At 41.5% G+C, this 23,935-nt stretch overlaps 4 protein-coding genes and 1 long non-coding RNA gene across 7 annotated transcripts in view; 2 read left to right on the top strand and 3 right to left on the bottom strand.

Moving 5' to 3' along the window:
- Window positions 1-136: 136 nt before the first annotated feature.
- ERICH5 (glutamate rich 5) lies at window positions 137-9,559 on the bottom strand. Its single transcript, XM_079984756.1, has 4 exons — window positions 9,179-9,559; window positions 5,460-5,948; window positions 3,858-3,965; window positions 137-1,417 (listed from the first exon to the last, which is right to left on the bottom strand). The coding sequence occupies exons 1-4, from the start codon at window positions 9,456-9,458 to the stop codon at window positions 1,395-1,397; spliced, it is 900 nt and encodes a 299-aa protein (XP_079840882.1). The 5' UTR covers window positions 9,459-9,559; the 3' UTR covers window positions 137-1,394.
- LOC307220740 lies at window positions 3,972-4,892 on the top strand. The gene is made up of 2 exons (XR_013841070.1): window positions 3,972-4,090; window positions 4,621-4,892. It is a non-coding gene; the product is annotated as an uncharacterized lncRNA (long non-coding RNA).
- A 2,085-nt stretch (window positions 9,560-11,644) lies between the features above and the next one.
- On the bottom strand, window positions 11,645-17,919 carry LOC307220188 (tigger transposable element-derived protein 1-like). Of its 2 annotated transcripts, none has more exons than XM_079983862.1 (2): window positions 15,773-17,918; window positions 11,645-13,221 (listed from the first exon to the last, which is right to left on the bottom strand). In XM_079983862.1, exon 1 carries the CDS (start codon window positions 16,850-16,852, stop codon window positions 15,788-15,790), a length of 1,065 nt encoding a protein of 354 aa, XP_079839988.1. In that variant the 5' UTR covers window positions 16,853-17,918; the 3' UTR covers window positions 11,645-13,221; window positions 15,773-15,787. The 2 variants fall into 2 exon arrangements, with proteins under 2 accessions (XP_079839988.1, XP_079839989.1); XM_079983863.1 differs by lacking the exon at window positions 11,645-13,221 and adding an exon at window positions 13,241-14,654 and having other exon boundaries at window positions 15,773-17,919.
- A 208-nt stretch (window positions 17,920-18,127) lies between these two features.
- On the top strand, window positions 18,128-21,329 carry RPL30 (ribosomal protein L30). The gene is made up of 5 exons (XM_079984771.1): window positions 18,128-18,189; window positions 18,339-18,379; window positions 19,539-19,684; window positions 20,456-20,586; window positions 21,232-21,329. The coding sequence occupies exons 2-5, from the start codon at window positions 18,359-18,361 to the stop codon at window positions 21,279-21,281; spliced, it is 348 nt and encodes a 115-aa protein (XP_079840897.1). The 5' UTR covers window positions 18,128-18,189; window positions 18,339-18,358; the 3' UTR covers window positions 21,282-21,329.
- A 286-nt stretch (window positions 21,330-21,615) lies between these two features.
- Window positions 21,616-23,935, bottom strand: part of MATN2 (matrilin 2) — a 61,443-nt gene continuing 59,123 nt past the window's right edge. For both annotated transcript variants that reach the window (XM_079984716.1, XM_079984715.1), the window contains one exon: window positions 21,616-23,073. In XM_079984716.1, the coding sequence (XP_079840842.1) occupies window positions 23,019-23,073 (55 nt within the window). In that variant the 3' untranslated portion in view covers window positions 21,616-23,018. The remainder of the gene's footprint in view (window positions 23,074-23,935) is intronic.

Raw genomic sequence — 23,935 nt, 5'->3', positions numbered from 1 at the left:
CACTGATAGCATGTAAGTTACATGGTCCTTACAAAAGGAAATGTATTGCAAGTGGTTTTCGTTTCCAAAGGTAAAGATGTGAAACACACAATACATAAGCCTATCGATATTAGAATAGAGAATTAGTTTTCATGCAGACATTCCATAAATGCTTTATTTCAGTGTTAAAATTACCATTTTATAGACTACATGAGGCACAAATCCCAACCATTATCAAGTATACCCCGGCATAAAACAAAGGTTTCCTGGTTCAGACATAAGGTGGGTGAAGATCAGCTCTGCTCAAGTTTACCCAACTTCTCAAAAATATGCAACCAATAGATTCACACTAAACGTCTGCAAAGTTCTTGCTTTTTATGTGAAATTATTTTCTCTCAGCTATAAGATTTGCACTTCAACGTTTCTCTTTGAAAAAGACTGAAGGGTTCACTTTTCATAATTACTATCAAATAACAGGTTTATAAAGGCAAATAGAATTCATATACACTTTGGGGGCAAATCTATAAAGTGTTCTAGAAGTACACATAATTACACACTAGAGGCAGCAATTCATTTGGTTTATACTTTTACTTTAGTGTGTGTTTTCAGGAATTGATTAGAATTTTACAGATTTAAAATTTAACATTTTCATTTTAACAGAAGTGCTACCACCACAATACAGTAACAGTGTATGTTGCTGTTGTGCTTATCAGTAATTTCTTACTAGAGTGTACAGAATTGCTTGTTTTGTCAACAGGTGACAACAGTTATCCTGTGCTTTCAAAGTGCTTTCAAAGTGCCATAATTACATGCTAGCTCTCATCCCCTGAGTGCTGGATTGCAGTGACTACCTTCATTCGTTTAAAAAAACAAGGCATGAATTGATGCATCTTTCCAGATTGAACCAAAGCAGCAATATTACGCTCCAATATCCATACTTGTTTTATGTAACAAAATTCATTTAAGAGTTGTACTGGTAGAGTTAAAAAAAAACCTCATGGCTGCACCATTATTACTAGAACCTAACCATGCTCAGACACTTTCATATCTAGCGCTTGGAGAATCTCCATGCACCCAGTTCTACAATTTATGGGTGTCAATACAGTTTGCCCTAGGAATTTATTTATTTTAACTGAAATACAGTAGATGAAGTTCTTGATTTGCAACACATGATTTCACTTAAATGGAAGTTTACAGAAGGCACTCTATGGCAAACATGAAAGGTTAACACATTGCAATTCCTCAGTGTCTTGGCAACTTGACTTCCCAAAATAAAATCATTAAAATGGTTTCTCCCCTAGTGCTCAGAAGTGACAAGTCCATACAAGCTTCTATAAAAAACCAGATTATACCAAAAATCACAGTGCTAATATCAATTGAGCTGCCAAAGATGAAGTCCAGGCAGAAGCCACGAGTCACTCTTCATTATTTGTAGCCTCTGCAATATAAAACAAAAACAAAACCTAAAATTTTAAAAGTGGCAATGACTTTTAGACAAATATATTCTAGGAACAGTTCTTTGAAAGGAAGTCATCTGTATGAATCATATGAAGAAGCTTCTGCTGCTAATATTTAGCATGTCAGAACAATGCAAGTAAGGCAGTAAAGCTTAAAGTGGATTATTGGGAAGAATCAGATCTGATGAAAATGGTGATCCTTTCTTTACTGGAAATAATTGGATATTAAATTTATAAAGGTCGGAGAACCTTTTTCAGCCTGATGGCTGCATTCCCTTCTGGGCAACTAGGGGCAGGGGGCACATGCCAAGCCAGGACAGAAGCAGAAGTAGTCAGAGCAAGCAACATAAATTTTACCTTTGTACAGTAGGCTACTTCCTGCACATGCTTGTATACTCCTTTCTATCCTCAATCCAGGCTAGCAAGTAGTTTTTATTACAGTTGAAGGACACGTTCCAGCAAGGCAAAAAATACTTGAGGGTGGTACAAAACATGGCTGGAGAGAGGTGTGGCCTGGGAACATCTCCCAGGCCTGAGGTTCCTCACCCTGGTCCATAAATACATACTCTATTGACTCCCAGCATCACACAGCAGCTAAACAAAAGCCAAATGGGAGCGCTTAGCAACTGGAGGGTTGAAAGGAGCATGTACAGAAAGGTCCGTAAAACAAGACAAAGCCGTCTGAGCCTCTGTTGACCAGTAGTAGGGCTACCTGATGCAAAGTGTTGCCATATGATAAAACATTTAAAGTTCACACTTGTTGAGTCATCTTGTGCTTCAAATTGATTTGAGAAAGCAGATTCAATTAAAGAAAAGAAATCTTGACACTGGTAATTTGAGTTTGCAAATAGTGAGCAATGTGGGAGAGGGGAGGGTTCCAACTATTTCTTATTTGTAATTCTGCACGACTCAAAACAGCAAGTTACTAAATACATATACGTGTATGAGAGAGAGCTAGGAAGACAAAACACAGCTATCTCTTCATGGGCATATTTATGCACAGGCACTTCCTCTTCCCACTATAAGAAATTCCAGTAATTATATCAAGCATTTCTCCTGGGTGCTATGATGAGCTTTTAATTGCAGACCCTGGTTTCCAAAGCAGTAGGGGGCCTTCAGTTTCACAGAAAGGAAATCTCCACCATCAATTAAGATTGAGGGAAATTAAAGTGCTGTAATGTTAGATCTGGCCTGAGCGATGAACCCTTTTGCCTGCCTTTTCATTTGTTCTTTTGTCTCTAGTCAAAACCTGTACTTTGTTTTGTCCAGTGAGTGAGCTTCTGAACCCTACCCATTCCTCACCTATTATAACAGAAATCCGAGAATGGGAAATCCCAGAGCCATGGTAGCAATCTGATCATCATTAGAATGTGTTTGGCAAATAGTAACTATGGAATTAAATGTGTATAATTAAGCTTCTCATTTCTCACATGTGCATCTTTTCCAAGTCTATTTTTAACTAGCTTATCTGCTTCATATGGCTTGGGGCCAAAGTAGACGAAAGCAGGTAGTGGTAGTCCAATTTTTACAGCAAAAGGGTTCACACAAGTGCTACAATAGCCACTGTGCCCTGCTGCTAGCTTCCCTACAGTCTGACCCCTCCTCAAAGGACTTTTCTCTACAGCTGTGCAATTATGACAGAAGTGAACCCAGCTGAAGTGAGGGCTTTCCAAGAGGGTTGTAGAGTTAAGTGGCAGACAGACAGGCTCTACTTTCCCCAACCTGCTGCCCTCCAGATGCTCTGGACTGCAGCTCCCATCATCGATGACCACTGGTCATGCTGGCAGGAACTCATTTGGAGAAGGCATCATCCCATGTCCCTACTGCCATTTTTAAACAAAAGCTGACAACCTCTAGATGAGGTTAGAGCAATCCTAGACACACAGACCAGGGATGAGGAACCAGGTTTTCTCCAGATACAGTGGTACCTCGGGTTACAGACGCTTCAGGTTACAGACTCTGCTAACCTAGAAATACTACCTCTGGTTAAGAACTTTGTTTCAGGACGAGAACAGAAATCGTGTGGCGGCAGTGGGAGGCCTCATTAGCTAAAGTGGTACCTCAGGTTAAGAACAGTTTCAGGTTAAGAACAGGCCTCCAGAACAAATTAAGTTCTTAACCCGAGGTACTACTGTATTGCGAGGCTACAGTTCCCATAATCTTTGGCCACTGCTTGGATTGGCTAGCGGCAGAAGTAAGTCAAAGTTCAACATTTGGAGGACTACAGATTCCCCATCTCAGAGTTAATCCTACACAACCTAGGCAGATTTAAAAACAAGCAGTTACCTGCAGGACACCTTTTACATACCTCTATTTAAATAATGCAGGCAGCATCCAGGACGTGCCAATGAAAGGTTATGAATACGAATACAGCATTTTAAACTTCTAATATATTAGCCCTTTGCTCCTCTGTCAACATACCTATCTCTGTTGCTGCCGTAGCTTCTCCCATTTCTTCTTCTTTTGTTTCAGAGCCCTCACTTACTGCATCACGGTGCATCTCAGTTTCCTTCTTTTCTCCTGTCTCACCTGGAACAGTAACCATAGAGATCAAGCCAGGGAACACTGAAAGAGTATTGAGTGCCCTAGCAGGTTCTGCACTGGTGGCTGGCACCCTTTGGAACTGGTAGAATGGAAGACAAGAGAGGCCAAAAGTAGGTGGAGCCAATGACAGGCAAAACCAATTAATTCCAGCTTTGTCCCCATCCTCTTCCTTCTTGCAGAGTTCTATAAAGGGCAAACTTAAGACTGAGAAGCTACCCCTGGGGCTGATGGTAAGGAGGCAGGCAGGTGGTACCTGCCTGAAGCTGGTGGGGCAATGCTCCATTTGTGCTAATGAAACAGCCCCCACTGATGCTACGGGTGTTCTTTATAACATCAAAGAAGAAATAGTTGAAAGCACAGGAGACATGCAGCACTTGCCAGCTGATATAAATGTATCTGCCACATCAAAGTGTACCTACCATTGTCCTCTGTGTACTTTTAGAAAAGTTGTTGGTGAAATAAGTAACTTAAGTCGTATTACTAAACTTCATTCAAAAGATTACATGGTTTTCATCTGTCAGCATTCCACGTGTCAAGACATGTACGTCCATGTAAACAGAATTTCCATTCACCCATGCATTAAGCGATTTTGATGTTTTTCAAACCATTCAGTAAATGAATACTACCTTGTTTCCTACAGCCTGCATTTTGCAGAAATCCCGCTGCATGAACCATAAAAGTGGTACAGAAAAGATTTGTCATGGGAAATGGCTATCATAGCTAATAGCCACTCAGCACTAGGTATAACTCTTTATATGTTCAGATGCAGAATACCTACAGCTACCAAAGGCCACAGCCAAACAGCATCTCAAAGGGGAATTTTCCTGGTGTGATGGGAGACTGATAATGGACAAGAAAAACACTTGATGTAATGCAGCAAAGCAATTCTAAATAAATACTATTACCTCACAAGCAGACTGAAACCAATAATAGTGTTGTATTTTTGGTTAACTATTATACACATCGCAATAATTTTGACTGGACTGATTTGGAATTTAGCAAAAAATTGTAAACCGCCCTGTGATCTCTGGATGAAGGGCGGTATACAAATCTAATAAATAAAATAAAAGAGAAACAAGTTACTTTGATGTCAGAATGTTCAGATCCATTACCAAATCAAAGTACAGTCGCCTTTGTGCCATTTGTCTTCTGGCAATATGCACCAAAGAAGGGCTTTCCCACCCACTCTCTTGTTAGCATCTCACCTAGCATAAATAATTGCTGGGGGCGGAGGAGGAAACTAAGTATATGAAATGGGAGCACAGGGAAACAAAACAAGGCAGCAATTGGTGGCACTGACCTCAGTTATTCAGAGGGGCCCCTTTTAGTCTAATTATTTGTCAAAGCTACACACAACTCCCCACAGGGCAAGATTTTTGCCCTCATGTACCTGCATGTAAAAAAATTCATTACAATCGGTGGAATCTGCATACAGGTCAGAACCTGGCCTTCTCAGTCTGAAATAGCACAACTTATTACCCTCAGTCTGTTGTTGTTCTTCATCCACTTGCAGCTCCTTCACAATTTCCGTTACAAGACTCCTAACAATTTCCTCAGTTGCAGGCTCAGCTGTGCCTGTCTCTGCTGATTCAACAGGATCGGGCTGACTGTCCTGTACAGTTTCTGGAGGCAAAGTGTTGGCAGTTTCTGTGGCAGCTTGAGGCTCACCAACCTCTTCGGCTGGTATCGCAGGTCGAGGCTCACCAGCTTCTAAAAGGGCGACAGGCAAACTTTTGCTGAACTTCTCTTCCGGCGCCACTGGTTGAGGCTCTGTGCCTTCGGGGTCGACTCTTTGACAGGTAGAAAGGGCACAGTTGGTCATTCCAGGGATCAAAACATCAGCTTCCTCTTCAGCAACACCCTTGCTTAGTTTTGCTCCATCCGAGCCCAGCTCCACTTCTTCCATTACCCCAAGTTTGGTCTGATCAGAAACGGTTTCATTTTCGACTGCGATGGGCAAGTTGTCCTCTAATTTGGGAATGTCAATGAAGCAAATAGAAAAGAAGAACACAAATTATTACTGAGAGCAAATCTATAGGTTATATATATATATATATATATATATATATATATATCCCGTTTATCCATACAATCAACTGTTCTTCTGTAAACTTGAAGCCACCCATATCAAAGCACACCTGAAAGAGTAATTTCTAGGAGTGGCAACTACACCACCAGAAGCAACTCTAGGGCTACTTTTTCTTTTTTGATAGTGTGGTTATCAGTATGCATGTTAGCTATAACGTCTAATGAAACATGTAGAATGCACTATAAGAAATTCAAAACAGACAGTGGCTCAATTGTCCCATTCAGTTCTAAATTCGGACAAAACAGAGGGGTGCATAAAACCTGCCCCAGTATTAAAGTCAGTAGGAGTAAGCCCACTCCAAACCAAGTACTTTTACTGGTCTCCTTCCATATGTGAATAATTGTCGTTTATTGCACAAAAACTACTGTTCTTTTACTGCAGCCAATACAAGTGGACCAGGCCTTCAACAATATAGACATAAAGCAATGCATAACCTCCTTCCTCCACAGGTATCTTGCATCTCATGATAGCAGCTATTTCACAAATTATTGAATGAACACGTCAAGTCATTTAGTTCTGATGCTTAGAAGCAAAAAGGCAGAGTGTTCATGTTGTAGCCTGAAAGCAGAGGTATGTATAGATGTTTCTGTCCCTTACCCACCCCAACAAGTATGAATGGTAATGATGAGCACAGTGTCCCACCCAAATTAATTTTGACAAGTTAACTTATTAAACCATCCTACAAAAACTGTTTTGAGTGACGAAGCCTTAAGGGAACTCAGGAAAAAGCTTATAACTGCAGAATGACATGTTTGTTTCCTGGTAAAATGATCTCACCAAGAGTACAGCAGAATTAGTTACATGCCTTTATATATTCAGTGGCCTCCTTACCTTCCACTACGTAGATGTGTAAATCCTTTAAAAAGAAGATGAAGGCCTCATTAAGATTTTGCCATATGTGCAACTAATTGCTAAAGCCCTTATTTGTCCAAAATGCCCAAGGGAAATAATTTCAACTTTAACCATGGGGTTATTTCCCCCAGGATTGTTTTTTTTTTTTTTGCTCTTTTTGAAGTTAGATTTTTAATTTTATACTATAGCTTTGCCTTTGTCAATTTGTCGTTTATTCACACATTGAATGTAGTCCACAAACTGGAGAATAGTGGATTTCTCACAAAATCAGCATAATATGTCCCTGACTTGCAGCCCCCAAACCACAAACAAAGTCACCCCATTCTGGACCAGTCACAGTTTGCACCACCTTCAAGGCCAGCATATAATGGCTGTAAAGCTCAGAAGTTAACCACAGTAAATTTTTAGACCAGTTGTAAGGAACTGCATTGTTTAATAGAGTTTGTGTCACATTTCAGTCTCCTGTGGCATCATTTTATAATGCAATGGAATCAGACAAGCCACTTCATGCAGGAGAGATCAGAGCATCCAATTTAGAAACGAAGCAAATACTTTTATGATAAACGTTTATACTACACACAAAATCTGGACTCAAACAGAAATATGAAAAGCTGTTTATTCCTAGGTCTGTTTTAACAATGCCAAGGCTGTATTGTGTTACTGGACATTAAAACAAAAATTTAAACATAACTTTTTCATGTGGCATTATATCAAGGAGTATCAGATAACTAAAAGGTCTGATTAAGAAATATACACTTTTAAAAAGCTTTATTGAGAAGACTGGCATGTATCAGCATTTGCACATAATACACTATCTACAAACTATGAAAGCCTGAGAACCTTTTTGCAAGTGTAACCAAGTATGTTTACTTAAAAGTAGGTCCTACCATGTTAACTGAGGTTTGCTCACAGGGAAGTATACACAGAATAATAACCCAAACAATATACATCCTCAGTGTGTCTTGGGTGTAAACGCTATTTGTTTATATGCAAATTTATACACAACTTCTTCTCAGGCAAGTTATGCGGAGTTTCAGCACAGCTTTTTTTTGAAGCCTGGTTATAATTTATACTGGAGAGTTAATACCTCTTAACTCTTAGCAGTCCAGTTTAACACAGGCCGGTAGACTAGGTTATTAAAACAAAATATCTGCCAAACTTACATAACAATGACACAGCCATATGCAGTTTATCGGTAGTTACAAAATAGGCCCACAGCCATAGGGCTGCTTATTTAGAAGTAAAATTAAATGCACTAGCTCCTGTGGATCAGGATGAATATTGCCAGAATGGCAATTTTAGTACTAGAACAAGCCAAGATAAACTAAGGTGGGAAGTGGAGGCATGGGGTAGGCAAGAAAAGAGGGAGCAAATTTAGGGTTCTATTCAACTGTTTCCTCAGAATAAACCCATTGAAATTAATGGACCTGAAATTAATTAGCCATGTTCATTATTTTCCACGAGTCCTCTCTAAGTAGGACTAGTAGGGAATACTACCTTACAGATTGATGGACTAGAGGTTAAAAGTATCTTCCCGTCTGAAGATAGCAAAGAATGCAGAAAGGATAATCAAAGGAGGACTGTACCTGCCTCTCTTCTGGGTGTAGAGAAGGAAACAGAACTTGAGCAATGCACCTTGTTATATAGGCTCGAGAAAAGCAGAATTCCCAACCCAAAAGAACAAGCGGGGCGACCCTAACAAAAATACTCCAAACGGTTTTGAATCCTCCTTCCCTCCCCGCACCAGATTCAACTCTATTATAAACTGAGCGCCTCTTGCTACGAAAAGAATATTGCGACACCTTAAAAACACACACAAAAAAAACCCGTAACACGCCGTATACAGTATTTCAAGCTACTGGAGCCTGGGAACTGCGGGTGTTGGGAAATGTAGCTCCGTGAGGGGAAAACCACATTTCTGCCCCTTCCTTACTAACGTATTAGGGCTGGAGAGGCTTCCTTTGATGCAACACGCGCAAACCCTCGACTGAGCGGAACATATAATAAAAGTTTCACTGGCACCTAACTCCCAATATTACAAAGGGAGCGAATATCAAGCGGGAATTAAATTAGGTGCTGCTTTTACCATTAATTACCACAGGGGTTTTAAACGCTCCCCCCCCCCCCCAGGTGTGCTGAGCCCGCGTCCCCTGCCTGCTCCGCTTTCCAGAGCAGCAATTTTGTAAGGGCAGGAGAGAAACTTTTTTTTTGAAAGAGAAATAATAAATGGGCAGCCTGGAGCCTAAGGGGCGCTCACCGCATTTCTGCAGCCCGTTGGCGTCCGGAGACTTGGGAGCCGGCCGGCTGCAGTCCTTGACCTGGGTCTGAGCGCTGCTGGAGCACCCCATTTGCGCGGCGGGACCCCACTCCCCACACCGAGCCGAGGCAAAGAAGCGGGTCTCCAAGCCAACCTGCCGCTCCGCTGCCGCCGAAGGGAATGCGCGCAGGTGTCTCCGCTCCCAGGCGCTAAAAAGGGGGGGAAGCGGCGGCCGCCGCCCCCCTGCTGAGCTGCGCGCGCCGAGGAACTTCCCTCTCATAGGCTCCGGCGGGAGTGTTTATCGCTCGAGCTCGGTTGCCATGAGAACGGCGCGCGGCCAGGGGTAGCCGAACACGGGGCGCTCCAAACTTTGGGCATTCTTCTTCGCACGGCGCAGGCGCGGCGGGAGCGGGACGGGCGCCTCGTGGAGGCTCGGCGGGGCAGAGCCCGGGAGGTCCAGCGAGGTGATGGTGACATAACGGGGACGGGGCACACCGCTGGGGTCGCTTTTTAAAATCGCAATTGAACGCGGCAGTAGGGCCTAGTGGGCGGCTGCCCCCTCTGTTTGTTTTGGGCTTGCATCCCCTGCGACCAATATACAGTAGATATTAAACAAGAGCAGGGAGATAAATCGGTGCTGGGGGCTGATGTCTCCCCTGAGAAGACGTGGTGGGCAGCCTTTGACCCTTCGGGTGTTGCCAGGCCATATGGGCCACTTGGCCCAGGCTTCCCATTCCAAAGGGGGCCTCGGTCAGCATATTTATCTATATTTTCATTTTGTCTTTATATGCAGATATGGTTCAAGCCTTGAAATAAAATTATTTGTCAGCATAACTTTTGTGAAAATTATTTATAAGACTTCAGTTATCCCTAGGGTAAAAAGGGGGAGGGCACATTATCTACCTGGCCGGGGCCTCTGCCTGGCTCTGCAAGGCCCTGGGTGTTGCTGAACTAAGACTCCCAGGCAAGCCTTGTTTGCTGGGGCTGGTAGGAGTTGTAGTTCAAGGACAGCAGTAGAGCCAAAGGGCCCCCACAGCTGAGCTATACAACGAGATCCCCCCATGCCCTGTAAATCCTGAGTTTCAAATTACCAATTGCACCCCTGCCTCTCAAAATGTGTGTGAAGCAGCTATAAGGCTCCCATGGTGGGTTTTGTTGTGGATTATATTCTGCAGTGCTGGAAAATAGCCGTTAGGAGTGACATGTTTATCCCACCCTTTTGCCAAGGAAATCTGGATGAGGTACATCAAGGGTGGTGTCCCCAGGCAGGAGTGTACCTGCCAGTACCTCCTATAAGGTCCACAAATAGTCTATTGAAAATGCCCAGTGCACCAGAGATTGATTGTACTTAGTTCCTGTTTGCACGACTCATCCTCTTCTGCAATGAACTCATGGGCATAGCTGAAGGGGGGGCAGGGGGTACCTGCTCCCCTAAAATAAATAAATAAAAATAGTTAAGTAACTGACCAATCACAGATAGCTTGGTTATGCCCCCCCCAACATAAATCCTGCCCCCCAACATAAATCCTGGCTATGCCCATGATTGAACCTCCCCACTTTAAATATTTCCATATTTCATTGTATGCCAGAATTCAACACCCATTCTCCCATCCCTTCTGAACAGAGAAGAGGTACAAAGAGCTGCTTTCTGTATGTACCTTTTCCCACTTACGGAGCAGTCAATGCAGAGGTAGCATATGTTGCACCATTTTGTGGTCCTCCCTCTTTTTTATGGGGTAGGCATTTGGTGTTATGCTACCATTTTGTGACTGTTGCCAAGGGATCTTTCTAAAAATTCCAAATGTGCCAACTGGCCCATAGAGGTTGGCAACTCTTAATGGTAGGTGGTCCCTTCAGTCTCAATCCCCTCCTCCCAATTTCATCCGTACCACAACCCTTACATTTTAACCCTGTGAGGAAGAGATAATTGACTACCCCAACGTCACCCAGTAAGAATCCTAAGTGGGGTCAAGGAGAAGGGGGTGGCAGACCCATTGGGACATCCCAAGATGGGAACGGGTCAGTGGTTTTGTCTAATTTTGCTACACCAGATCAGGCTCCTCAGGAGATCTGTGGGGCTTCAGATCCAGCAGATTCAAATTCGCTGGTGCCCTGTCCCTTTTGGACGCTTTCTGTGTGAATGAAGGTAGGGCCTCCACAACAGTACTGGCAGAGAAATAGCTATATGTCATCCAAACTCTGTCCCCACCTAAACACCAGGCAGTGAGGAAAGACCTGTTTCTTAGCCAGGATTCGACCTGGTGGTCGTAGTCACTGTATGTATGTACAGTATTTCAAATATTTATATCCTACTTTTCCTTGTACAATCCAATGTGACTAATATGAGAAACATGAAATACACTAAAAATTGACAAAGGAACAAATAAGAACAGCCACACAACAAAATATATTGCATGTTTCCATTGTTTTAAATGGCTTCAGTATACAAGTCCTAATAGGCCTTGCTTAAATTCATGTATTTATTTAACAAGATTGTATGCCACCTAACCAAAACAACTCTAAGCAGTTTACATAAAGTTATGTAAAACATTCATAGGAGAATACCAATAAAATAACAGACTTTATAAACAAGTAATTATGGCCTTTTTATGCATTATACAACCAGTACTCATACTTGGTTGCTGTGAGGTTGCTGCTGCTTCCTGCGCATTCCTGGTGGCTTCCTTGAGATTGGCATATTTTCCATGCCAGTCCACAAGGTATGCTGCTCTCATGAGCCCCTGCAACCAAGAAAGCATTTCTTGGCAGCCTCTTCATAGCGACTGTAATTATGAAACTATGGTGGATGTTTTCATATGACAAACCACGTAAACTGTGGCTCAACAAATAAATCAAACGGGGGTGTTTTCAGTGTAAAAGCAAAGTGTTTTGAGGGGAGAATGTTATAAATTGTCTTATTAGTTTGGTAAAATACATTTACAATAGATAAATGTATTTTGGGGGGATGATGTTCTTTGAGTCAAAGTCTTAAGCTGCCCATGAAATCTCTCATGTAGGTGCTGGCTGGACCCCACCATTTTAGTTTCAGCAAGATGATGGCCCTACGTGCCTTCAAACCATAATCTTGATTGCACTTCTGTGGAATTAAATAAGAAGTTTCCACACAAAACAATGCGAAAAAGAACTGACAATGAACAAATAAGTTTTGAAACCTAGGGGGCTTTTTGGGGAGGGGTGTTACTTTACGAATTAAAGTTTAGTTAAATGAGGTTGCTCTCCTATAGACCTTTACCTGTAAGCCCCACTGAAAGCAGTGAGGCGTATTTCTGAGTTGAATTGTACAGGATTGCACTGCAAACATTTCCTTCTGTGACTATCTCAAGGAATTGTTATATCAGGTCAAAGAGCACGTGATGCTGGTCACTGTTTAACACCAAATGATGCAATAGTGGTGGCATTTGCAACATACCAGTGGATAGATATGAATTACTAAGGACACTGGTTAAATGAAACAACTGTCACGCTGCAGGGCATGTCCTTGGGGGGCTATGGTCTTGAGCCAAAGTCTAGCACAGAGAATCAGGCTAGGTCCAAAATGTGATCCAAAACTACACCCAAGTTCAACATCACAGTGAATTCAGCAAGGTGAGGGAACTGGAAGCAGGACTAAGGATCCCACAAACAAGAAGAGATATCTGTGTTGTTTCCTACAACTAGAAGGCTAATGTATGAGACTCATACATAACACCCTAACCCCAGCTGCTGGTAGTAAAGGAGTTCCAAAAATTGCTTACCATGTACGTCTGGGTCTGTAGACCCATGCTGTGTCATTGCTCTTCAGTCTGTGCCCAGGCCAATTGGTGCCAGAGTTATTCAGGACTGAGGGCTGGCTCAGTCTCTTCCTCTGATAGTTCAAAGGGTTCTTCAGACAGTTTCTCACCAGACAGCCTGTCAAGGGGATCCTCAGCACTCATTCCAGGCAATCCAGCATGGACCTCAAAGTCCTCCACCTTTGGGGTGTTGGTTTCTCCCCTTTCAAGTACTTAGTACCAGTTCAGGGCTAGGCACCAGTTTGTGTAAAGCTGTAAGACACAACAGCCGTTTATGTTCTGCCAGAAACCTTTTACATGCAATGCAAACATAAGTGAACACAAAGTGCACAACTCTTTCACGTTTACTGTAGAAATTTAAAACCTTACTTACATTAGCGAAAACAGTGCAAGCCCTCAAATGTCTTAAAATTCAACCACCATCAAAGGTTATCAAAACGCATTATGTCAAAGTATTCTTACTGAAACCACAGACCTAATCATGATCACATTTCTGTTGCCAAACAGACTTCAAGAATCTGTGCCGTAGACACCCATTAACTTCTGCAAATGAGAGGCTGTGTATCTAATTTTTCTAATTATTGCAATATTTGCAATAAAGAGACTTCTAGAATGGTTTTTTTTTTAAAAAAAAATGTCAAGCACATGTGATTCCTATACTGATTGCAGCTTGTTCACAGAGCAGACCAGGGCAGGTATACAATCTAAAAACTGGGTGGGGAATCTCAGGCCTGGGGCAAAACACCGCCTACAAGACAGGAATGGGGAACTTGCTGACCTCTGCACACCTCCCCTGGTCTGCTCTGTGAACAAGCTCTTATCATTCCTAAACACTGGCCATGCTGGCTTAGACTGATGGGAGTTGAAGGGCCATAGGTTCCCCACCCCTATTATAAAGGAATCTCCTACGACTGGCCTTGAATTATATGATGGAATAAGAGGATATATTCATAATAATCTAAGCTGTGCACACACTATAACTTTAAAGCACATTCGAAACACATTCTTTCTCTCAAAAAATTCTGGGCACTGTAGTTTACCTCTCACACAGCTAACATCACCAGCAACCTTAACAAACTACAATGCCCAGAATTTCATGGCTTTTTACAAGACTGTATTTCTTAGAAATGTAACAGCAGGGATCATTCAGTTAGCAACTGAAGGGTTAATTGTTTAGTTAGCCAACCTAGAGCGGGATGGTGTTGTTGCCTAGCAACCAGTGAGATTGGCACAATCCTTGCTTGGTAACTCAAGCTCTGATTGGCTGGTTAGGTCCAAAGGTGTTTCCTCCTGTGTGTAATTGTATGCCTCCCTATGTACTAGATCTGAATTAAGAAACTTCTCTGTATATTTCTGTATAGTTCAGTTTCCCCTTGTAAAGTATTACCAATTTCTTTTCTCTCTGGACTCCATTTGTGTTATTCAAGTGACTCTTCTAACAGTATTACTCATGTTTAAACTGGGCATTGAATGTTTTTGGATATGCTCAAATTGACAATAAGCATCAGGCTTTTCTCTGCCCTCCAGCGGACTTCATTCCTTTATCCATTTTTGTTCTGGAACTGTTTTTTGATTGGATGGCTGAGTGACAAGAAATGTCAATGCTGATTCAGCAAATGCCAACCTTGTTAGTATCCCAAATTCCAGATTTGCTCGCTTTGGAACAATGAGGCATAGTTGTTTTCCTGACAATAAATGAATAGGACAGTGCATGAACCAGGGAAAATTGAATGACCATGTTTACACTTGCTTTAAATATGATCATTATCATAAAGCTCAGTCTGCCACTTTTAATACCCATAGAAAGAAGAGTAATTAGTGTGGGTGCCAGAATGGAATTCTAATAAAGCTTTCTCATTTGTCTGAGGGTGCAAATGTACAAAAGCAATAAGTTTAATATCTGCCTGTTTATAGGGCATGTCAAAACAGCTCTGGCAGCTTTTAGAGTATGACAAAGATTAGGATGTCCACACTGATAAAACACAGCTGGACTATAAGTCTAAAAGAAGCCAAATCAAATCCATGTGAGAGAAATTTGCATTCTGTGTGGCATAAATTATCCTCAGGTTTGCCATCTTTGATAGCAATAGATTATAAAGAAAACAAGAGTGAGTCTTGTGGCACCTTAAAGACTAACAAATGCATTAAGATTTTATGGGCTACAGTCCACGCCATCAAATATATGAAGTGTTTTTCTGAGTGGCAGCTATATATACACATAGCGAAGGGAGTAGGGAATTGTAAACAGAGAGGTCAGATGGAAAGGAAATGCAGAAAGTTGCACTATTTTGCAGTGTCCAGAAACTGAATTGCTTGCAAAGACTGGCTTAGTCTTAGGTTGTTGGCACAGTGGAATTAATTGAAGCCTTATAGAAACTGCATTAAGTACCTCCTGTTCAGGTGATAAACATGGAACCCATGTATCTTGGGTAGAAGTGAGACTTTTTGGAGACAGCAGCTAAGTGTTGTTCTAACCAGTCATGAAAATGCTGGCATACTGTGGAGTCATGTGAGAGCCCATGACAGGGCCATTGATTTGAATATACAGTGTTACCTTGGTTCTCAAACTTAATTCGACTTCCAAAACATTCGAAAACCAAGGCGCACTTTCCTACAGAAAATAATGCAAAAAGGATTAATCTGTTCCAGACTTTTAAAAACAACCCCTAAAACAGAAATTTAACATGAATTTTATTATCTAATGAGACCATTGATCCATAAAATGAAAGCAATAAACAATGTGCTGAACTGTAAAATAAAACAGTATTGTAGATAAAAATGAAAATGCAATTTTTTCCCTTACCTTAACGTATGATAGTCATTGTTTGGATGGAGGGTCAGGGTCCTCTTCCGGAATCACAATCGGTGATTCCTCTCCTGCAATTCCTTCCCTTGTTTTTCTTACACCACTGACACCTGGTTCAGACCCGCTGATTCTTTTCCTCACTAAATTTTTTTCAGTTGAGATTTGCTTTTGCTGATGTTTTAAAATTTGTCTAAAGTGAGACATAGCATTATCATTGAAAGTGTTGGCGGCGTGACTTACAGCGGCTTTATCAGGGTGATATTTTTCAACAAAACTTTGCACTTCAGTCCATTTTGCACACATTTCTTTGATCAGTGCAGTAGATACAATTTCTCTGCTCTCCTCCTCTGAAGGTATTTCCTCAGTTGCCGCCTGTTGCTGCTCCGTCAGAATGTTCTGTTCTTCCTCTGTGGCGAGCTCAGTCTTGTGGTCCTCCACATCATCACTATTCACTTGCAATGATTTCTCCTCCTTTGTTATGTAGGTCCTCTTTGGCATTTTCTTCCGAAAGAGGCCTGTCTCATCACAGTTGAAAACTTGTTGGGGAATGAAACCCTGTGACTCAACATAATCTTTAAAATCCAAAACAAATCGGTCAGCATCCAATTTGTTGGCACTGGCAGCTTCACCATGTCTCACCACACTGTGTATGCCACTTCTCCTCTTAAAATTATCAAACCAACCTCTACTTGCCTTGAAAACCTCACCCTCAGCACTTGCTCCAGGAGTGTTTCTGATGAGTTCAGCATGCAAATGTAAAGCTTTTTCACAAATCATGCTCTCAGAAATGCTGTCACCGGCCAACTGTTTTTCTTTTATCCATATTAAAAGCAGTTTTTCCACTTCTTCAATTGTCTGTGTTCGCTGCCTTGTGAGTGTTTTAACACCTTTTGCAACATTGGCTCCTTTAATGGCTTCCTTATTTTTTAAGATGGTGCAAATTGTAGATTTGGCCATACCAAACTGCGTTGCCAGATCACTTACACGGACACCACTTTCATGCTTGGAAATAATTTGCTTCTTCACCTCTATTGTTGCTCTGTTAATGGTTCTCTTGCCTTTGCAACTTTTATCCATTTTTGCAGTGTCACACAATCAAATTGCAAGAGGGCTCCTGAAAATACAGTAGCTGAACTGGGTTCCACAGAGTCACAAAAACAAATTAACCAAAATACTCGCGGAAACAAAATTGCCAAATAAGTTGCAGAAACAAAATCGCCAAGTAAGTCACTAAAACAAAATCGCCAAATAAGTCGCAAAAAAAAAATTGTCAAATATAAGCTCCAAATATCGCCAGCGTGTTGCACGGGTCCTCAGCGGAAGCACTCAGAATGGAAGCATTCAGCTTCCGAAAAAAGTTCACAAATCGGAACTTTTCCAGGTTTGCAGCATTCAGGTTCCGATTTGTTCGTCAACTAAGCCGTTCGAGAACCAAGGTTCCACTGTACACGTTCTCACCAAAGCTGAAATCATTCTAGGTAAGTACAAAGCAGCAAAGTTCAGTGGCCTGGTGTACTTGTTGCCCCATCTACACTGAAAATAGAATTTCAAGATTAAGTGCTAGTGAGCCCTGCTTTGCTTTGAATTAAGTCGTTTGTTTACTCCAGAGTAAAATGTTTTACATTTTTTTTTAAAATTTAAGCAGCCATGTCTTTCTTCACAATACATTCTTTGACCATAGATCATATTAAGACTCCCCCCCACCCAACACCTGAATTATATGCCTTTTTATTTGAGCATATCCTTTCAAGCACAACTGCAGCCTAAGTTAAGAGGCCATGCCCCGAGGATGGCTCGATTCCCTCTCATTTACTGAGCTTGCTCTCTGCGGAGAGAAGCAAAGAGAAGAGGCTGCTCAGGCCAAGTGCGGCATAGAGATAGGAAAACGTAAAGACGTCGCCGTTCGTCTCCCAAAGCCTGAATGGAGGGAGCCGCCTCAAACTCCTTTCAGAATGGCCGTTACAGTTCTTCTCGGTCAGCCTTCTCCAGACCAACCTTGGGTCTCCAAACGCTGCTGGACTACAACAGAGGATCAAGTATGATGGGGAGCGTAGTCCCAACACGGTTTGAGGCACCAAGGTTGAGAAAGCTTGTCATAAGCTTTTTTCTATCTCTATGGTACCATCTCGAGGCTTGTGCGCATGCTCCACGCAACGTACTTCCCGCTTGGCCACGGGGAGTGGGCGGAAATTTCCCCCTCTCGCCAGCGCCTATGGTACCATCTCGAGACTTGTGCGCATGCTCCACGCAACGCACTTCCCGTTTGGGAAATTGGCCACGGGGAGTGGGCGGAAATTTCCTCCTCTCGCGAGCTTAGCCGTTCGCGGCGGCCGGGGGCCGCGTGGTTTTGCGCGTTGCATTGCGGGAGCTCCTTCCTTTCCTCGCGGCCCGGCCATCTTGGAGGTGCCTCTCTGGTAAGCGGGTCTCCGCGGGGTTGGGTGAGGGGAGCCGGGTGAGCGGGGAAAGCCGAGTTCACGCGGGGCGGGGGGCGCAGCAGGTGGGACTGGATACGGTGGGACGTTAATTCTCTCTCTGCCCCCCTTTCCCGTTTTCTTTGGCGCAGGTAACGGCAGAGCCGACAGGATGGTGGCCGCCAAGAAGACGGTGAGAGGAAGAGCCGGGCATGGGGGGCAGCAGGAGGGCGGAAGGGGCCTCATGTGGGGAAAGGCAGAAACGGGAGGAGAGGAGGGTGATCGTGGGGGCGAGGAGCCGGTGAAACTTGGGGCCAAACCTGGTTGTAGAGTCATTAATTTTTATTTAATCGTCGGATTTTAATTTATAGATCGCGTTTTTTAAAAAATATTGTCTTGCATGAAAGCACAGCCTAATGTGATTTATTTGCTTATTTGGTGGAGCGGTATGCATTTCATAAAGCGTATGTTCTTGGTTCCTTGCAGCTCATAGGCCTTTGCCAATCCAGTACTTCAGTGTTAGTTTCCTAGGCTTTTGCTAGTAGACGTGTGTGCAAGGAGTACTGCTGTGTTTTTCTTCTTCTATACATAAGGAGCTGCCTGTGGCCTATTTGCACAATGGTGGCTTTATATGAATTTATCTCTCCGTGTGATGAGTTGAATATAAGGTTGCAGGAGAGTGGTGTTGCATGTGGCCTCAACATTTCTGCTTAATCAAATGGCAGTGAAGTTGAATTGTTTTCGAGAACGACAGGTGTATAAATTTGGGGTGAGGCATGCATTTTCTGTCAGCATAAGGCTGCAGATTTCCCGTACTTTGTAAGAACCCAGGCCCACTGAGATTACCATGTTTTTAAAGTAATTTTTTAAAAACTTGGGTATAAAAGAGATAGAATTCAGGGGTTTTAGTTTTAGAAAGCAGAGACAATAGTGTGAGGGCAGGAATATGTTCAAAATTGTCAGTAACTTACAGTTTAAGAGATATATCCTGTTAGCATGGCTATGTAAGTTGTATGTTATAAGAAACAAGCTGTAACTATTAAATACTATTTTTCATTGGGGATGTTTTTCCATTTTCTTCCTAAGACCCTGGTTTAAGAGCTAAAACACATAGCTATGTACAAATAACTCCTGTCTTGATTATTTTTAAGAGTAAAAATTAAAAAACAAAAAATCTAATAATTTTTAACATTCAAGTTCATCATCATTATGCATTATTTGACGTGTTTTGTGTGATACATATTCTTAGATGAGTGCAGTGTAATAAGCCCAGACATGTGGAATATAGAACTTCATTATTCATAAACGCTGGAATCATTTTGAAGTTGCCATACCTCAACATTTTCTTTCAGAAAAAGTCCCTCGAGTCCATAAACTCTAGACTTCAGCTGGTTATGAAAAGTGGTAAATATGTACTGGGATACAAGCAGACTCTGAAAATGATCCGACAGGGCAAAGCCAAGTTGGTCATCCTAGCCAACAACTGCCCAGCTCTAAGGTAAGTTTCTATCTACAGCAGTTACTCAACCTTTTCCTGACTTCTATTTTCTTCACTTCTCACTTCCCTCTGTAGCCCTGGTCTCGTGCTGTGGTCCCCAATTTATTTTCACCTGTGGCCTCCTGTTAGGCAAACAATGATGGCCCCTAGTTGGGTAACAGTGATCTATAGTACTGAAAATTTGAGATTTTGTAAACAAATTGAGCATGTTGTTTAGATGGCTAGGGTTTAATAATAATAATAATAATAACCAAAAATTGTTTTAAGTGGGACTCCTGTGCACACTTGCCTGGGGGCAAGCCCCATTGAACTAAGTTAGAATTACTTTTTGACAAGCATGCATAGTATTGTGCTGTTAATCTTAGGTGTAATCTCTCACTAAAATAATTTTATAAAATAAGTTGCTCCAAGTAATGATGAAGGTAGGTATGTAGACTTGGCCACATTTTCACCTTCATATTTTTGCTCTTGGTAAATGGAAGATAAATAAACTTTGATGCCATGACCCAAAATGTACTGAAAATATTGATTTAGCACTTAAACATGACTATTTTTGCTATGGCATAGTAATGTTCTATAATCCCTTATAAAACAAAGATATCTTTATAGCTGCTAGACTCCCTATCTAGATAGTAGAAGGTTGCAGGGATAAATCATGAAGCCTTTCATGAGGAATAATGTTTAGTGCTCATGTGAAATTTCCAGCCTGTATTGTAGATTAAAACCCATAAATTTAAACTGGTTTTGCTTCCGTGTGTGTTTAATTCTTAGGAAATCAGAAACTGAATACTATGCTATGTTGGCCAAAACTGGTGTGCACCACTACAGCGGTAACAATATTGAATTGGGTACAGCTTGTGGAAAGTACTACAGAGTGTGTACACTTGCCATCATTGACCCAGGTATGTGTTTATTTGGTACCACAATACCCTTGGATATGCTGAAGAGTCTTAAGGTGATCTACTTCTATCGAAGTCCATTCATTACACTCTTTGGAAATTGTCCTGATTCTAAACCCCCTGCTCTTCATATATTTATTAGAGAGCACAGTCCCTTTAGAGCTAAATCATAGTGAACTTCACCGAGCTTGCATTATATTGTAGTCTGAATCAGTTAATTCTGGAGATACATAGAATCCAACCCACTCCAACGTCTTCAAAATATCTAGTCGGTTTAAGTAATATCATACTGTATAAAAGCCATTACTCTCAATCTACTCCTTAAGGTATTGCATTTTGAACTTTTAAAGCACTGCGAATATTCTCGCTGTCCTGATATTTCAGTGATCAGGGCAGGCTAGACATTCGCTATATTATAACTATGTAGTGTGTCCCCAGAGCTAGATTTGCCTCCCTAGTTCTGGTTTTTAACTGCAAGTAACATATTTAGAGTGTACTTCCCCATATAATTAAAAGTTTTGAATTTATGCTGGAAAATGTTCATCTAAAAGGAAAAATGGGTTGTTGGCATCTTGATACGAAGAATTAATTGTGCAGCACTATTTGCTATAGTGTTTTTTAAAATATGTTTTTTCTCCCTCTCAACAGGTGATTCTGACATCATTAGAAGCATGCCAGAGCAAACCAGTGAGAAGTAGATATTGCTGAACTTTACATTTTGTGTAATAAAACTGGTTACAAATCTACCATTGGCAGGAGCTTTCTTGAGTTGCATATATTCATAGTTGCAAAACACGAAGACCACAAGATTGGGGAAGCCAGGTCTAGGGTATGCTACCACAAACTTTGGAGCGCTGATGTGCTTTTGACTGCATCTTTAGTAGAAGTTGTACTACCTTATTCTCCACCCTCTAGAATGTAGTGCCTTGCAGCTGTGAAAGCAGAATGTTTTATCATACTTGGCTCAAAACTAGTTCAGGCAACAAAAATGTCAATAGTCACTTAGTGAGAAAGGGAGGCAATTGCTTAACAGAATTTATATTAATGTGAGTTTTGTGAATTTGGGTTGTCTACCATAATACCCTGCCCATTTCATCTGGTAACATTACTGGCTTTGCCATGCAAACCTGCGGCAAATAAGGTATGAATTTGCAAACAAGGGTGCTATCAATTGAAAATGATATAAGATGGTTACTATTTGCTACCTTCCCTTCACTCTAAGGTGAAGTTTCAAAAATTAAATAGAATTTAAAATGGGGCTTCTGGGTTCTGTATTCAAATAGGTAAGTGGCCTGGTTGCTGCTCTAAAATTCAAAAATAATGGAGATAATAATTATTATCAGCCTTTGGTCTGATAATCATAAGTGAAAATCAAATGTTTTCAGAAATATTCAGAGGTGGCTTCCAAGGGCTCTAGAAGAAGCTTTATTTTATCGTCGCGGCTCAACCAAAAGTATTTATATAAATTCTCAAATGATCAGAACTTTGATTTCAGGGGCACTTCTGTTTCTTACAATGCTGGGATAAAAATGTCTTTTTAAGCTCCAGAAGCCAAAAGGTCTTGGAATCAGTAACGTTCTTTCTTGGCAGCAGAAAGGCGTCTGGGATAGTAGCTTGAGATAAAGCCACTAAAAAAACTAGATACTGGGAAGGAAACAAGACTGTTGGGATTTTGGCTTCGCTTTTTACGTAATTCAGAGTTGGAGCTGCCTGTATTTCTTAGACTATTAATGCTGAATTGTGCAGTTGTAACAATAACCCAAATGTGCATTCTGGCATAAAAGCCATTTTCTCAATGTACTAAGCGATCATCCCCTCTTTTGCCCTATTGGCTGATATTTTTAGAGTGTACTTGCATCTAGTACCATGTTCTTTAGGATAGCAAAGCTGAGATTCAGCTTTGGGGTAGTACTGCATGTTACAATACCACAAGTATCCAAAACTTGAGTTTACTGGTTAACATGAGTGGGGTTTTTGTCAGGGGGAGGTGCATGTGTGTGCTTAAACTTGCTAGCCAAGGTCCTCCCACCAGTGCCTCGGACTATTTTTCCCTTGAGGGTTAAAGCATCTTTCCCCATATTGGTATTTTAGGACAAGCTTGGGAAGCTGCTTGGTAACATGTACATGTTTCCACTGTCTCAATTAGACCAAAGACTACATAATAGGGCCTTGAATGTCTCTAAACAATTTAAACTGTTCTTTTAAAAGCACCATTTTATTATTTCATAGCTTATCTCAATTGATAAAAATATTACAATTGTATAAAAAATTAAATCTTGCCATTTTTTTTCTGCAGTCAATACAAAAATGCAGTCTTGAAGTACTGGAACCATAAATTCTTTCTTCCAGCAGGAGACTGGCTCTTTTACATATCTTAGATTTGCTCTCTTCATATGTATAAATATCCAACTCAGCACATACTTTTGAGAACGCCATCAGTATCTTAATCGATTTTCCAGGGCTTCCATTCTTTTTGACATTTCTTCTAGTAATCTTAAATTAAGGAAACACCTCTTCACTCTTATTTTATAATATTACAAAGTATAGACTACAGCAGCACTGTATTAATGGTTAGAAATTTTCAACCAACTTGTACATAATGAGGATCCCATATAAGGCTGTTCAGTAGAAGTAACTTGTCCTGATTCTGGTCTTCCCAGAGGCATGAAGATCAGCACAGTGTATAACAGTATATTGGCTTAGGTAGGCCTTTGGCAAGGGTAAGAGCAATAGGCTTACTCCTGCTGTAATAGAGAGTACCGCTATGCTGTTGCAAATACACTTCTAGATATACTGATGAGAGATGAGTTAGCCTGTTTCCCACACTTCTTACCTGCGTGTTCTTGGCTGGATTGGGCTGCATTTGTACTCCTCAAAGATCATCCAAGAATTTATCACTACATGAAATAACTGCGTCACCCATTTGTAAAGTGCACATGTAAGCCCTACGCAGGTGATGCACCTTTGTGGATTGAAGTAGCCTATGAGGCACAGGCCTAACTACCTATTTGATGTTGTAAAGCTCGCTATATTCTTTATTTTTCTGAATTGAAACTGCATTATATATTGGGCACAGTTCTGATTTTTGGTGTGGCCACTAGAGGGAGCCTGTGTTCCACATTTATCACCACTAACATTCTTTCAGAAAGCCGCTAGGTAAGCTAAAATTGCCCAGCTGCTACTGCTTGTGCCTCTGATCTCAGCCTCCCGGACACAGTTCAACAGGCTAAGGGGGTTCAGAGGAAAAGTCCTTACATCATTAATAAAAAGCAGAGGTTCTAGTGGAATAGGAAAAGCTATGGATGCCCTTTCTCTCCCACCCCACTTCCCAAAATACTGTGGATGCTGGCTG

The sequence above is a fragment of the Podarcis cretensis genome, assembly GCF_951804945.1.
Source record: "Podarcis cretensis genome assembly, chromosome: 7".
Lineage (NCBI taxonomy): Eukaryota > Metazoa > Chordata > Lepidosauria > Squamata > Lacertidae > Podarcis > Podarcis cretensis.
Note: the sequence above shows the minus strand (reverse complement) of the source record. Positions and strands in the feature narration are given on the sequence as shown.